The sequence below is a fragment of the Elephas maximus genome, chromosome X (assembly GCF_024166365.1).
Source record: "Elephas maximus indicus isolate mEleMax1 chromosome X, mEleMax1 primary haplotype, whole genome shotgun sequence".
Taxonomy (NCBI): domain Eukaryota; kingdom Metazoa; phylum Chordata; class Mammalia; order Proboscidea; family Elephantidae; genus Elephas; species Elephas maximus.
The window spans coordinates 92,868,752-92,884,588 of NC_064846.1; the positions used below are offsets into that span (position 1 = coordinate 92,868,752).

The 15,837-nt window shown below is 37.8% G+C and overlaps 1 protein-coding gene across 1 annotated transcript in view; it reads left to right on the forward strand.

The window, feature by feature from the left end:
* The window catches only part of ABCB7 (ATP binding cassette subfamily B member 7), a 149,277-nt gene that overhangs the window by 121,442 nt on the left and 11,998 nt on the right, over positions 1 to 15,837 (forward strand). The window contains exons 5-12 of the mRNA XM_049873299.1: positions 1,949 to 2,081; positions 2,942 to 3,210; positions 4,222 to 4,310; positions 4,403 to 4,490; positions 5,487 to 5,661; positions 6,954 to 7,111; positions 7,694 to 7,857; positions 8,011 to 8,140. Of these exons, the coding sequence (XP_049729256.1) occupies positions 1,949 to 2,081; positions 2,942 to 3,210; positions 4,222 to 4,310; positions 4,403 to 4,490; positions 5,487 to 5,661; positions 6,954 to 7,111; positions 7,694 to 7,857; positions 8,011 to 8,140 (1,206 nt within the window). The remainder of the gene's footprint in view (positions 1 to 1,948; positions 2,082 to 2,941; positions 3,211 to 4,221; positions 4,311 to 4,402; positions 4,491 to 5,486; positions 5,662 to 6,953; positions 7,112 to 7,693; positions 7,858 to 8,010; positions 8,141 to 15,837) is intronic.

Below are 15,837 nucleotides of genomic sequence, written 5' to 3' on the forward strand. Positions count from 1 at the left end.
TGTTTGCTTTGTCTCCTCAGACTGTATTCTTTGCCTTTTAGCATGCCATATAATTTTTTCTTTTGAAAGCTGGTCATGATGTATCAGGTAAAAGTAATGAGGAAATTAAACCTTTAGCATGTGTTCTTAAGTTTATCCAGCTAGGAGTTAGGCTGTGTTTACTGTTTGCTGTAGCTGTGTATGTCAGAGGTTAAATGTCCTCTAGTGTCTTTGTTTTTGTTTCCCCTATTGTCTTTGGGTTTCCCTAGAGTCTCCTTCTTAAATAGGGTCTGATGCTTGCAGTTCTTGTAGCTGTAATCTCTTGTTTTTTTTTAACAATAATATCTCTTGTTATTGCTGTGGTGGAAAGATTTTCGAGGAGGGGGAGTGTTCTTCAAGTTGATTCCAACATGTGTGTCCGAGTAGAACTGTGCTCCATAAGGTTTCAATGCTGATTTTTCAGAAGTAGATCATCAGCCTTTCTTCCGAGGTTGAACCTCCAGCCTTTCAGTTAGCAGCCAACACGTTAACCATTTGCACCACTCAGGGACTCAGGACAGTTAAAACCAAAAAAAAACCACTGCCATCGAGTTGATTCCAACTCATAGCAACCCTATAGGACAGAGTAGAACTGCCCAATAGAGTTTCTAAGGAGCACCTGGCGGATTCGAACTGCTGACTTCTTGGTTAGCAGCCGTAGCACTTAACCACTACGCCACCAGGGTTTCCTCAGGACACTTACCAAAAAACCAAACCAAACCCAGTGCCATCGAGTCGATTCCAACTCATACTGACCCTATAGGCCAGAGTAGAACTGCCCCATACAGTTTCCAAGGAGTGCCTGGCGGATTTGAACTGCCAGCCCTTTGGTTAGCAGCTGTGGCACTTAACTACTACGCCACCGCCACACGGGGTTTCCATTAGGTCTTGGTAAATAGTTTCCCTTGAGGGCACGCCTTGTTAGGAGAACAGAGAGCTGTGGACATATTCCAAAGTAGTTGATTTTCCTTTCCCCCTCCCAGAACCTTGAGGGGATATTTCTTTGATCTTCACAGTGAGAACTCTTTGGGCTCCTAGAGGTAAAACTCAGGAGAATATGGGGCTCTCCTAAGACTGTGCCCCTCCAGAATTTTTAACTCTGAAACTAGTCCACATTGAGCAATTAGCAATTTGCAAATTAAGTCTAAAGTATTTCTACTGGCATTGACTCCAGCTGCAAGTTTTTGTTCCTGGGCAGAAGGCTCCCAGTAAACTGTGATTCTCTGTATCTGCCTGTCTGTCTTGCCAATGTTTGAGGTAGGAGTGTGCCCTGTAACCTCAGTTCTCTGATGGATCTAAGAAGAGTTGTTGATTTTCAGTTTGTTCAGCTTTTTTCTTGTTGTGAGGAGGGAGTAATAACTTCCAAACTTTTGACATATCAGACTGGAAACTAACTAGAAGTCCACTTCTTTTGAGATCCCTGTTGCTGTATAGTATCAGTTTTACAGTTGCTTTGCCAAATCATTTAACAAGTATTTATTGAATACCTAATATATACAAAGTATTTTACTCAGCATGGGTGGGGCAAAAAGAGTAATATGATACAGACCTTCAAATGATCTACTAGGAAAGGAAAACATATGTATAAATACAATATAAGGCAGTATGTGCCATAGGTTCTTTAGAATTTCAGGTAGCAGAGAGAGCATTTTTGAGTGGATGATCAGGGAAGATTTCATGAAAGTAGGAGCATTTGACTAATCCCTGTAGCTTGTGAGTATTTAAATGGCAGTCAGTGTGATGTAAGAATCCTGCAATGACATCTCTACCATTGCCAAAGATTCTGTCTTTAAATTAGGAGAACCATTTCATATTATCAGTAAATGGTTATTGATATCTAAACATTACTACAAATACTAATTTAAATATTTATACTTTTATAAATAAATATTTTGCATGTGATGGGTAATTGCTATTTTTATGTTTTTAGGCCATGAATATTGTGGTTCCCTTCATGTTTAAATATGCCGTAGACAGCCTCAACCAGATGTCGGGAAATATGCTGAACCTGAGTGATGCTCCAAATACAGTTGCAACCATGGCAACAGCAGTTCTGATTGGCTGTATGTGTGATTCTTTAATCTGTCTACAGGTGTTGACTTTCTTCAAGAGGCTTTCATCATATTTGGGCAGATGACCTTTTCACCATAACACAGCTTAGAATTTTGGATACTTATTATTTTGTGTGAGGCTTTTTAATTCTTTGTATGATATACTTTTTAAAATTCCCTGATACCAGTTGTATTTTTCATGTTCTAGAAAACTGGTATAAAATAAGACATTAAATTCATAACAACCACCTCTTATAGTTAGGCGCCTTCTAAAATACTTTTCCAGTAAGCTTAGTTATTTTGTTGCTGTTGTTGGCTGTTAAATAAGAAATAGCTAAATAATTTATACACGCACACTCGTTAGTGCTTAGTGCTTTATTAAAATATGTTCAATAGCAATGACACAAATCCACAGTTTCTAAAGAACAGAATACAAATGCATTAGAAGTGATGCTTTATGAGACTCGGGACGTGAGTGGGTCATGCTTTCGTGAAGGCACTTGAGTGTTCAGAATCTCCACTTTATTATTTTTTGTTATTTGGGGAGTTAGACCAAAAGCCTTAAAAGGTACTATACAATTATCCACAATAGGGCTGCATGAGCTATTATTTATTAAAAACATTTTAATTGGAAAAAATCTTTCAACATTCTGAATCTCTGAGGGAAAATAACACTGAAAGGGATCTATGATGGTGAAAAGGTTGGTATTTACTAGGCTGAATGATTTCTAGGTTTTTTTTTAATGTAAGTACCTGTGATATAGTCATTGATTGAATTATTCACTATGCAAACATTTTCTGAACACTTGCGATTTTTACACTCCTGTGATTCTAATGTTTTTACACTCTTATTTTGTTTAATGTATTGTTAGATGGTGTATCAAGAGCTGGAGCTGCCTTTTTTAATGAAGTTCGAAATGCAGTATTTGGCAAGGTAGCCCAAAATTCAATTCGAAGAATAGCCAAAAATGTCTTCCTCCATCTTCACAACCTGGATCTGGGTTTCCACCTGAGCAGACAAACAGGAGCTTTATCTAAGGCTATTGACAGAGGAACAAGGGGTATCAGTTTTGTCCTGAGTGCTTTAGTATTTAATCTTCTTCCTATCATGTTTGAGGTGACTCTTGTCTGTGGTGTTTTGGTAAGTAAACATTTTTCATAACAAGCTTTTATGTTTACATTCTTATTAGTAGCTATTTAGTACTTAAGCTGTTGTGCTGTTGCATGCTTATGGATTTGAAAGCAAAATTTCATGATGCCAGAAGGATGATGCAGTTCTTAAATTATCTTGCCACAAGCTTCAAGGGACTGTCCAAATTTTTTATTGTGTTGTAATTATAAAAACTCTTCAGTTCTACACATAGATCAGTCATTAAGTAGTGCTTTCAGTTTTTTATTAGAGATTTTTGTGTATGGCGTTAGTCTGGTATGTTGAAAATATCTAGGTTTCTGTTCACCATTTATAACATTTTAAGGAACTTCGTATTTTATAGCTAAAAGTATGTAAAAACAACCAAACCTGTTGTCGAGTCGATTCTAGCTCATAGTGACTCTATAGCACAGAGTAGAGCTGCCCCATAGAGTTTCCAAGGAGCAGCTGGTGGATTCAAACTGCTTGCTTTCAGGTTGGCAGCCAGGTTCTTAACGACTGTACCACCAGGGCTCTTTTTTTTTTCCTCTTTAGGGTTATTGTACTATTTTACTGTCAACATATAAGGGTAATATCAATGTGGCGGGAGTCCATGGGTGGTGCAGATAGTTAATGTGCTCAGCTGCTAACTAAAATACTGGAGATTCAAGTCAACCCAAAGTCACCTCAGAAGAATGGCTTGGCGATCTACTTCTGAAAATTCGGCCATTGAAAACTATGGAGCACAGTTCTACTCTGACACACATGGACTTGTCATGAGTCAGAGTCAACTTAATGCCAAATGTTTTTTTTTTTTTTAATCAATGTGGCAAATGAAGATTGACTTTCTTCCCTTGTTACTTAGAGTAGATTTTCTAGATTTTACTTTGACGTCTCACCAGTTTATTTGGTTACACAATCTAGCATTTATTTAAATATTTTGATTAAAAATTGCTGTTGTATATTATAAACTATTTGGCAAGAACAATGACTGTTTTTCATTTCTTCTTTTGCTTTTTCCAGTATTATAAGTGTGGTGCCCAGTTTGCATTGGTAACCCTTGGAACACTTGGTGCATACACAGCATTCACAGTTGCAATCACACGGTGGAGGTGAGGTATTGCCCAGAGGCTAGTCAAGGTTCAGAAATTAGTTATGCTTTTCTAATAAACATGTCATGGCTATGCAAATCTTTGTCTTGCAGAACTAGATTTAGAATAGAAATGAACAAAGCGGATAATGATGCAGGTAATGCTGCCATAGACTCACTGCTGAATTATGAAACTGTGAAGGTAATATGTTTAATTATATTTTCCTATGCCTTTCACACTGCACTAAGATTTGTTCTGCCATTTAATTTATTTTTTTTTTATAAGCTACGGTTATAAGCTAGAACTTCAGATTCTCAAGTAATTTTTTTTATAAGCTAGAACTTCAGATTCTCAAGTAATTTTAGGATAGGCTCTAGCTGTTTTTATAAGCTACGGTTATAAGCTAGAACTTCAGATTCTCAAGTAATTTTTTTTATAAGCTAGAACTTCAGATTCTCAAGTAATTTTAGGATAGGCTCTAGCTGTGATGAAATAATAGTACTTTATTGCTTTTCTTTTGTTTAGATATTACAGTTCTTTTTCCTTGGTTTTTTTTTTTTGGAGATCATCAAATTTTACCTTTTGAATTAATTTGTGATAGGAGTGTGGTTAGCATCTTGGTTCAGAATGGATACTAAGCTAATCAAACTGGCATATAGGTTGTCGGGTCTCCTTCTAGCTCTCATTATTTCATTTATTTGTTCATTTTTCTGTTCAAGAACTAGTTACTGAATGCCTCTTGTGTACAAAGCACTATGCTAGGTGCTGTGATGGCAGGGATGTGGTGGTAAAAAAAAAAAAAAAGATTAATATATAATCCCTGCTCTCCCAGACTTTATTATCTACTGGAGAGTTAAAGTGGGGGGAATGAGAAATACCAGTTCAGAGTTTCAGGGGCTCAGGGAAAGTCTTTGTGAAGGAAGTGTTATTGAAGGCTTTTTTTAGATATGGGTTTAAAGTAGGCATTCAGTAAAAGTTTATTGGATGAATTTTACAGACTTTTCAAATGCAGCCCATGATGTAAAAATGCAGGAGTGTCGTAGTCCAATATATTGAAAGTCAGCTTTTTAAAATGTATTATGCAGTACAAAATTATTATATCCATACATGAAGCCATATGAAAAGTATACTAATCAATTAAGAGGATAAATTTTAATTATATTTGTATATAAGTTACTAATTTTGTGTATTCTCTAGTATTTTAATAATGAAAAATATGAAGCACAGAGGTATGATGGATTTTTGAAGACATACGAGACTGCTTCATTGAAAAGTACCTCTACTCTGGCTATGCTGAACTTTGGTCAAAGTGCTATTTTCAGTATTGGTTTAACGGCTATAATGGTGCTCGCCAGTCAGGGAATTGTGGCAGGTAATGGATCTGTGATTATCACATTTTTAGACTGTTCTACTTAACCTTTATAAACCAAGATTAATGAGAAGAATGTGTTTATTAGTCTTAAGTATAAAGCATGTTCAATAGAGAACTTTAACATTCTTGGAGTACTTTTTTGTATTAGAATGTGTTTTCTTGATTGTTTGATTTTTTTTTTTTAACTTTTGTTTAATACTGCCAGTTTAGTGTTGGTGCTCTCACTGATTGGGATTACTCTTTATCTCTTTATACATTTTGTGGGTCTACACCTTGATTCTTTCATGAGAAACTCTTTTTAGCATCTAATATTTCTAATTTCTCTTGTAGACCTGTAAAACAATGTAATTAATTTAATGTTTTGTTTAAAGGACTAAAATGCAAACAATCTTTTTAGTATTACCAGTAATCTTTTCATCTATTAGTTCCTCATGTACAAAGCATTTCAAAAATAAATAATGTCTGTCTTTTTTCTGTAACCCCCCACTCAATTAGGATTTATTTATTCATTATAACCTTAATACTTAGTTTAATTAGTCATGATACCCATTTCCTCCAATTTTTCAGTATATAAACCAAAAACCCATTGCCATCGAGTCAGTTCTGACTCATAGCGACTCTATAGGACAGAGTAGAACTGCCCTATAGAGTTTCCAAGGAGGACCTGGTGGATTTGAACTGCCGACCTTCTGGTTAGCAGCTGTAGCACTTAACTAGAACACCACCAGGGTTTCTTTTTTTAATATATTCTTTTTAAATTTCTATTTTACATACTACACAGTAACTTGGTTGTGTCTTAGGAATAGCGGTTTTTAGCTTTCTGTTTCTACCCCCACTTAAACTATTCTTTTTTTATTTATTAAATATGGTGCATGGGTGGGCTTTTTCCATTCCATTTAGCATATACCAAGTTTCTTATATTACCTAAATCAGGGATTAAAATGCTCTGAAATTTGAGTAGGCCTAAGAGTTGCTGGAAAACCCTGGTGGTGTAGTGGTTAAGAGTTCAGCTGCTAACCAAGAGGCCAGCAGTTCGAATCCACCAGGCACTCCTTGGAAACCCTGTGGGGGGAGTTCTACACTGTCGTATAAGGTCGCTATGAGTCAGAATTGACTTGATGGCAAAGGGTTTGGATTTTTTTTTTTTTAGAAATTGCTGGTTATGTATATTTTGAACTGTATTCCAGAGTAATACATATCAAACTTCTCTATCTTAAAACGGAAACATCTGTAATGTTCATCTAAAATATCCTCTTTTTTTCTTCTGCCAACTGTTTTTTTTTTTTTTTAAGGTACCCTTACCGTTGGAGATCTAGTAATGGTGAATGGGCTGCTTTTTCAGCTTTCACTACCCCTTAACTTTCTGGGAACTGTATATAGAGAGACTAGACAAGCACTCATCGATATGAACACCTTATTTACTCTACTCAAGGTAGACACCCGAATTAAAGTAAGTAATCTGTATAGCACCTCTTCAAAAGTATGTGGGCATCATCCTATCAATAAGATTATTCTAAGGAAGTGTTCTTACATCACCATGTTTGTAAACTAATTTCTTTCTTACAGAAATTGGGTTTATCATGTGTATTAAGAGGTTGTTACAGCTTTTGCTTCAATGTTTAGAAACTTTACAATGTTAGCAAAGAATATTATACCCAGAAACTAAATTTTGTTAACGTGAATTTTTGTACTTGCTCTTGATTTACTTTTGCTAATAATTAATGATGCAGAACTTGCAGTTGCCTCTCCTTACATCCTCCACCCCCTTACTTCCCTAATCACCATTCCTCCTCCTTCCCCCACCCCCAATCAAAAGTACTAAAAAACAAAAGCTTTCAGAATTGTTCACCTAAGCATGAGGAGTGAAAAAAGAAATCTTAGAAAACATGCTTGGAAGTGGTCTACTTCTGCTTATAAATCTCCTCCTTCCTCATTATTTTCCTTTTTTGTCTCTGTAAATTAGAAAATTGTCTGTATAGACTTACACTCTAGATGATATATAATATGGTTTGTTTTTTCTCTTCCCTGCTAGGACAAAGTACTGGCACCTGCCCTTCAGATCACACCACAGACAGCTATGGTGGCCTTTGATAATGTGCATTTTGAATACATTGAGGGACAGAAAGTCCTCAGTGGAATATCTTTTGAAGTCCCTGCAGGAAAGAAAGTGGCCATTGTAGGAGGTAGTGGGTCAGGGTGGGTAATTTAGTTATTTATAAAATTCTACATCATTGACTGATGCTTCCAAGTATAATATTTTTTCTTTATCATAATAAAATGATTACTGTTGTTTAAAACAGGGATCCCCTAGCGCTAATAGAAGTAACCTTTTCTCATCTCTAATTTCAGGAAGAGCACAATAGTGAGACTGCTATTTCGCTTCTATGAACCTCAAAAGGGTAGCATTTACCTTGCTGGTCAAAATATACAAGATGTGAGCCTGGAAAGCCTTCGGAGGGCAGTAGGAGTGGTACCTCAGGTATTTTTTTAAAAACCTATTTTTTGAAATATTTATTGGATTGGTGGATCTGTAACTAGAATAATTTGATGTCAAGAAGTCAGCAAATGCTAATGAGCTGGGTAGTGTTTGGCCTCCAAATCAAATTCTGTTATCAAAAAAAAAAAAACTTAAGGGAAAATTTACATGATGCAAAAATTTCTAAACCCTAAATGGTAGGATACTATAGTAGAAAGAGCACAGTCTGTGGAGTCAAACAGATCTGGGTTCTAACCCCAGCTCTAACCCTTATTAATTCTGTGGTCTTGGTTCTCACTTTCCCCACCTGTTAAAAAACAAAAAAAAGGATACCATTTATCTTATAGGTTAGGATTATAATTATGGATTAGAGATAATATATGTAAAGCACCAAGCACAGTGTCCAGCACACACGATTCAGTAAGTGAAAACTATTATTGCAATTTTGAACAATTTTTTTCTTTATTATTAACTGTTATTGCGCTTCAAGTGAACGTTTACAAATCAAGTCAGTCTGTCACATATAAGTTAATATACATCTTACTCCTTACTCCCACTTGCTCTCCCCCTAATGAATCAGCCCTTCCAGTCTCTCCTTTCGTGAAAACTTTGCCAGCCTCCAACTCTCTCTATCCTCCCATCCCCCCTCCAGACAGGAGATGCCAACACAGTCTCAAGTGTCCACCTGATATAATTAGCTCACTCTTCATCAGCATCTCTCTCCCACCCACTGTCCAGTCCCTTTCATGTCTGATGAATTGTCTTCGGGGATGGTTCCCGTCCTGTGCCAACAGAAGGTTTGGGGACCATGACCGCCGGGATTCCTCTAGTCACAGCCAGACCATTAAGTATGGTCTTTTTATGAGAATTTGGGGTCTGCATCCCACTGATCTCCTGCTCCCTCAGGGGTTCTCTATTGTGCTCCCTGTGAGGGCAGTCATCAGTTGTGGCCGGGCACCAACTAGTTCTTCTGGTCTCAGGATAATGTAGGTCTCTGGTTCATGTGGCCCTTTCTGTCTCTTGGGCTCTTAGTTGTCGTGTGACCTTGGTGTTCTTCATTCTCCTTTGCTCCAGGTGGGTTGAGACCAATTGATCCATCTTAGATGGCCGCTTGTTAGCATTTAAGACCCCAGACGCCACATTTCAAAGTGGGATGCAGAATGTTTTCATAATAGAATTATTTTGCCAATTGACTTTGAAGTCCCCTTAAACCATGGTTCCCAAACCCCCGCCCTTGCTCCACTGACCTTTGAAGTATTCAGTTTATCCCGGAAACTTCTTTGCTTTTGGTCCAGTCCAGTCCAGTTGAGCTGACCTTCCATGTATTGAGTGTTGTCCTTCTCTTCACCTAAAGCAGTTCTTATCTGCTAATTAATCAGTAAAAAACCCTCTCCCTCCCTCCCTCCCTCCCCCCCTCGTAACCACAAAAGTATGTGTTCTTCTCAGTTTACACTATTTCTCAAGATCTTATAATAGTGGTCTTATACAATATTTGTCCTCTTGCCTCTGACTGATTTCGCTCAGCATAATGCCTTCCAGGTTCCTCCATGTTATGAAATGTTTCACAGATTCATCACTGTTCTTTCTCGATGCGTAGTATTCCATTGTGTGAATATACCACAATTTATTTACCCATTCATCTGTTGATGGACACCTTGGTTGCTTCCAGCTTTTTGCTATTGTAAACAGAGCTGCAATAAACATGGGTGTGCATATATCTGTTTGTGTGAAGGCTCTTGTTTCTCTAGGGTATATTCCGAGGAGTGGGATTTCTGGGTTGTATGTTAGTTCTATTTCTAACTGTTTAAGATAACGCCAGATAGATTTCCAAAGTGGTTGTACCATTTTACATTCCCACCAGCAGTGTTTAAGAGTTCCAATCTCTCCGCAGCCTCTCCAACATTTATTATTTTGTGTTTTTTGGATTAATGCCAGCCTTGTTGGAGTGAAATGGAATCTCATCGTAGTTTTAATCTGCATTTCTCTAATGGCTAATGATCGAGAGCATTTTCTCATGTATCTGTTAGCTACCTGAATATCTTCTTTAGTGAAGTGTGTGTTTTGAACAATTTTTGACATAGTGAAATTGTAATAATTACAAAGCACCTTGGCTGCCAACCTCAGGTTTTTATGCCTGTTTCACTACTATACCCTGAATACCAAGGGCAGTGCCTGACCCATAGTATGCACTTAGTAAGTATTTGCTAAGTGACTTGGCGGGGTGGGGGGAATAAATTCAAAGGGAGATCTAAGAAGACAAGAAGAAGATATATATAGGATGTGAGTTTTTCTTAAATAGAAAGACCTGGGAACAGGAGCAGCTAATAGTTATTATAAAGCTGATTCTTAGAATCAGAATCTAATCCCTGGGAGAATAGATCAAAATACAGGAGATAGGAGGAGAAGAGCTATAAAAATGGGATCAGACAAGGATATGTACCTTATAAAATACCACCAAGTGATCTGACACATGCCATTCTGCCATGTCCTCTTTTGCTGAAAATCCCAAATGTTGGTGTACATGAGTCACCTTACCAGAGGTCACCTTAGGAGTTTTAAATTCGCATGTTCTTTCACACACCCTAATTCTGATTTAAAAGATCAGGTGGTACCCAGAAACCCAGATTTAAAAAAAAAATTTATTGTGCTTTAAGTGAAAGTTTACAAATCAAGTCAGTGTCTCATACAAAAGTTTATATACACCTTGCTACATACTCTTAGTTGCTCTTCCCCTAATGAGACAGCACACTCCTTCTTTCCAGTCTCTATTTTCGTGTCCATTCCGCCAGCTTCTGACCCCTCTGCCCTCTCATCTCCCATCCAGACAGGAGCCGCCCACATAGTCTCATGTGTCTACTTGATCCGAGAAGTTCACTCCTTACCAGTATCATTTTCTATCCCATTTGACAGTCCAATCCCTGTCTGAAGAGTTGGCTTTGGGAATGGTTCCTGTCTCAGGCTAACAGAAGGTCTGGGGACCATGACCTCCAGGGTCCTTCTAGCCTCAGTCAGACCATTAAGTCTGGTCTTTTTACGAGAATTTGAGGTCTGCATCCCACTCACTGTTCTCCTGCTCCCTCAGGGGTTCTCTGTTGTGTTCCCAGTCAGGGCAGTTATTGGTTGTAGCTGGGCACCACCTAGTTCTTCTGGTCTCAGGCTGATGTAGTCTCTGGTTTACGTGGCCCTTTCTGTCTCTTGGGCCCATAATTACATTGTATCCTTGGTGTTTTTGATTCTCCTTTGCTCTAGGGGGGTTGAGACCAATTGATGCATCTTAGATTGCTAATGTTTAAGACCCCAGACGCCACTCTCCAAAGTCAGATGCAGAACGTTTTCTTGATAAATTTTATTATGCCAGTTGACCTAGATGTCCCGGAAACCATGGTCCCGAAACCCCTGCCCCTGATACGCTGGCCTTCAAAGCATTCAGTTTATTCAGGAAACTTCTTTGCTTTTGATTTAGTCCAGTCATGCAGACCTCTCCTATATTGTGTGTTGTCTTTCCCTTCACCTAAAATAGTTCTTGTCTACTATCTAATTAGTGAACACCCCTCTCCCTCCCTCCCTCCCTGCTCTTATAACCATCAAAGAATATTTTCTTCTCTGTTTAAATTATTTTTCGAGTTCTTATAATAGTGGTCTCATACAATATTTGTCCTTTTGCAACTGACTAATTTCACTCAGCATAATGTCTCCCAAATTCTTCCACGTTATGAAATGTTTCACGGGTTCATCATTGTTCTTTATCGAGGCGTAGTATTCCATTGTGTGAATATACCATAATTTATCCATTCATCTGTTGATGGGCACCTTGGTTGCTTCCACATTTTTGCTATCATAAACAGTGCTGCAGTGAACTGGGTGTTCATATACCTGTTCATATAAAGGTTCTTATTTCTCTAGGATATATTTCAAAGAGTGGGATTGCTGGATTTTATGGTAGTTCTATTTCTAGCTTTTTAAGGAAGTGCCAAATTGATTTCCAGTGTGGTTGTACCATTTTACATTCCCACCAGCAGTATATAAGTGTTCCAGTCTCTCTACAACTTCTCCGACATTTATTATTTTGTGTTTTTTGGATTAATGCCAGCCTTGTTGAAGTGAGATGGAATCTCATTGTAGTTTTGATTTGCATTTCTCTAATGGCTAATGATTGTGAGCATTTCCTCATGTATCTCTTAGCTGCCTGAATGTCTTCTTTAGTGACGTTCCTGTTCATATCCTTTGCACATTTTTTAATTGGGTTGTCTTTTTGTAGTTGAGTTTTTGTGGTATCACATAGATTAATAGAGATCAGACACTGATCGGAAATGTCACAGCTAAAAACTTTTTCCCAATCTGTAGGTAATCTTTTTACTCTTTTGGTGAAGTCTTTGGATGGGCATAGGTATTTGTCTTTTAGGAGCTCCCAGTTATCTAATTTCTCTTTTGCTGTTTGTGCGGTTCTAGTAATGTTTTGTATACTGTTTATGCCATGTATTAGGGCTCCTAGTGTTGTTCCTATTTTTTCTTCCATGAACTTTATCATTTTGGATTTTATATTTAGGTCTTTGATCCATTTTGAGTTAGTTTTCTACATGGTGTGAGGTATGGGTCTTGTTTCATTTTTTTTGCAGGTGGATATCCAGTTATGCCAGCACCATTTGTTAAAGAGACTGTCTTTTCCCCATTTAACTGACTTTGGGCCTTTGTCAAATATCAGCTTCTCATATGTGGATGGGCTATGTATCGGTTGTTGTAGCAGTACCAGACTGTTTTAACTACTGTGGAGGTATAATAGGTTCTAAAATCAGATAGAGTGAGGCCTTCCACTTAACTCTTCTTTTTCAGTATTGCTTTACCTATCCGGGGCCTCTTTCCCTTCCCTGTGAAGTTGGTGATTTGTTTCTCCATCTCATTAAAAAATGTTGTTGGAATTTGGATGAAAATTGCATTTTGGTAGAATAGACATTTTTACAACATGAAGTCTTCCTATCCATGAGCAAGGTATGTTTTTCTACTTTTCGGAATCGACTCGACAGCACTGAGATAGTGCTCTTTTGGTTTCTCGCAGTAGTGTCTTGTAGTTTTCTTTGTATAAGTCTTTTACATCTCTGGTAAGATTTATTCCTAAGTATTTTATCTTCTTGAGGGCTACCGTAAATTGTACTGATTTGGTGATCTCGTGTTCGATGTTCTTTTTGTTGGGGTAGAGGAGTCCAACTGATTTTTGTATGTTTGTCTCGTATCCTGATACTCTGCTGAACTCTTCTATTAGTTTCAGTAGTTTTCTTGAGGATTCTTGAGGGTTTTCTGTGTATAACATCATGCCATCTGCAAATACAGATACTTCTACTTCTTCCTTACCAATCTGGATGCCCTGTATTTTTTTTTATTATTTTGTCTAATTTCTCTCACTAGGACCTCCAGCACAGTGTTGAATAAAAGTGATGATAAAGGGCATACTTGTCTGGTTCCCAGTCTCAAGGGGGATGCTTTCAGACTCTGTCCATTTACGATGATTTTGGCCGTTGGGTTTGTATAAATGTCCTTTATTATGTTGAGGTATTTTCCTTCTATTCCTATTTTGCTGAGAGTTTTTATCATGAATGGGTGTTGGACTTTGCCAAATGCCTTTTCTGTATGAATTGATAAGATCATGTGGTTCTTGTCTTTTGTTTTATTTATATAATGGATTACCTTAATTGTTTTCCTAACATTGAACCATCCCTGCATACCTGGTATGAATCCCACTTGATCATAGTGAATTATTTTTTTGATATGTTGTTGAATTCTATTGGCTAGAATTTTGTTGAGGATTTTTGCATCTAAGTTCATAAGGGATATAGGTCTGTAATTGTCTTTTTTTGTGGTGTCTTTACCTAGAAATCCAGATTTTTAATATCACTCTTAGATGATGCTGATATAGATGGTTCACAGACTATATGGTGAGAAACACTAAATTATTTGTCAAGTGAACTGGATTCTAGGCTGTAACTACTTAGGGGCTCAATGTCTTCATCCATGTCACTAGATTCCTGCCATTCTCTAGGGCTATTTAAGAATTTCTCTCATCTTTTTGAAAAATAAAATAAAACATTTTGTTCACAAAGGAATAATATACGTGGTGAATAAAGAAATGAAAAGTTGCTCATCTTTACTGGAGATTGGAGGTCTGAGCTATATAAATCAAATCAAAAAGGGGATACCGTTTTCACCTATGATGTTAGCAAGGATTTTGAAATTTATAATATCTAGTTTGAGCAATGCTGTGTAAAATTGCTGTTGTTAGGTGCCGTGGAGTCGATTCCAACTCATAGAAACCCCACGAACAACAGAACGAAACACTGCCCAGTCCTGCACCATCCTCATAATCATTGTTATGTTTGAGCCCCTTGTGGAAGTCACTGTGTCAATCCACTTTGTTCAGTGTCTTCCTCTTTTTCCCTGACCTTCTACCTTACCAAGCATGATGTCCTTCTCCAGGAACTGGTCCCTCCTGATAACATGTCCAAAGTACGTGAGACAAAGTCTCACCATTCTTGCTTCCAAGGAGCACTCGGGCTGTACTTCTTCCAAGACAAACTTGTCTGTTCTTCTGGCAATCCATGGTATATTCTATATTTTTTGCCGATACTATAATTCAGAGGCATCAATTTTCTTCTTTGGTCTTTCTCATTCATTGGCCAGCTTTCACATACATATGAGGCGATTGAAAATACCATGGCTTGGGTCAGGCGCACCTTAGTCTTCAAAGTGGCGTCTTTGTTTTTCAACCCTTTAAAAGAGGTCTTTTGCAGCAGAGTTGCCCAATGCAATATGTTGTTTGATTTTTTGACTGATGCTTTCCTGGGCAATGATTGTGGACCTAAGTAGAATGAAATCCTTGACAACTTCATTCTTTTCTCTGTTTATCATGATGTTGCTTATTGGTTCAGTTGTGAGGACTTTTGTTTTCTTTATGCTGAGCTGTAAACCATACTGAAGGCTTTAGTCTGATCTTCATCAGTGTGTCAAGTCCTCTTCACTTTCAGCAAACAAGGTTGTGTATCTGCATATCAGAGGTCGTTAATAAGTCTTCCTCCAAATTTGATGATGAATGCAACAACATTCCTCTTCAATTTATCATTCCTGGTGTAGTAGTCTATATGATTGTCTGATTCAGAATGGCCAATTCCAGTCCATTTCAGTTCACTAATGCCTACGATATTGATCTTTATTCATTCCATTTCAGTTTCAATGATGTCCAATTTTCCTAAATTCATACTTCGAGCATTCCATGTTCCAATTGTTAATGGATGTTTGCAGCTGTTTCTCCTCATTTTGAGTCATGCCACATCAGCAAATGAAGATCCCAAAAGCTTGACTCCATCCATGTCATTAAGATCGACTCTACTTTGAGGAGACAGCTCTTCCCTAGTACCTTCCAACATGAGGGACTCATCTTCTGGCACTATTGGACAATGTTTGGCTGCTATTCATAAGATTTTCACTGGCCAGTTTTTTTTTCAGAAGTAGACCACCAAGTCCTTTTTCCTAGTCTATCTTAACCTGGAAGCTATGCTGAAACCTGTCTGCCATGGGTGGCCCTGGTGGTGTATTTGAAATACCAATGGCATAGCTTCCAGCATCACAGCTACACGCAAGCCACTACGGTACTATAGACTGACAGATGCGTACCCACTGACAGACATGTAAAATAGTCTGTTTTGCTCAGTCTG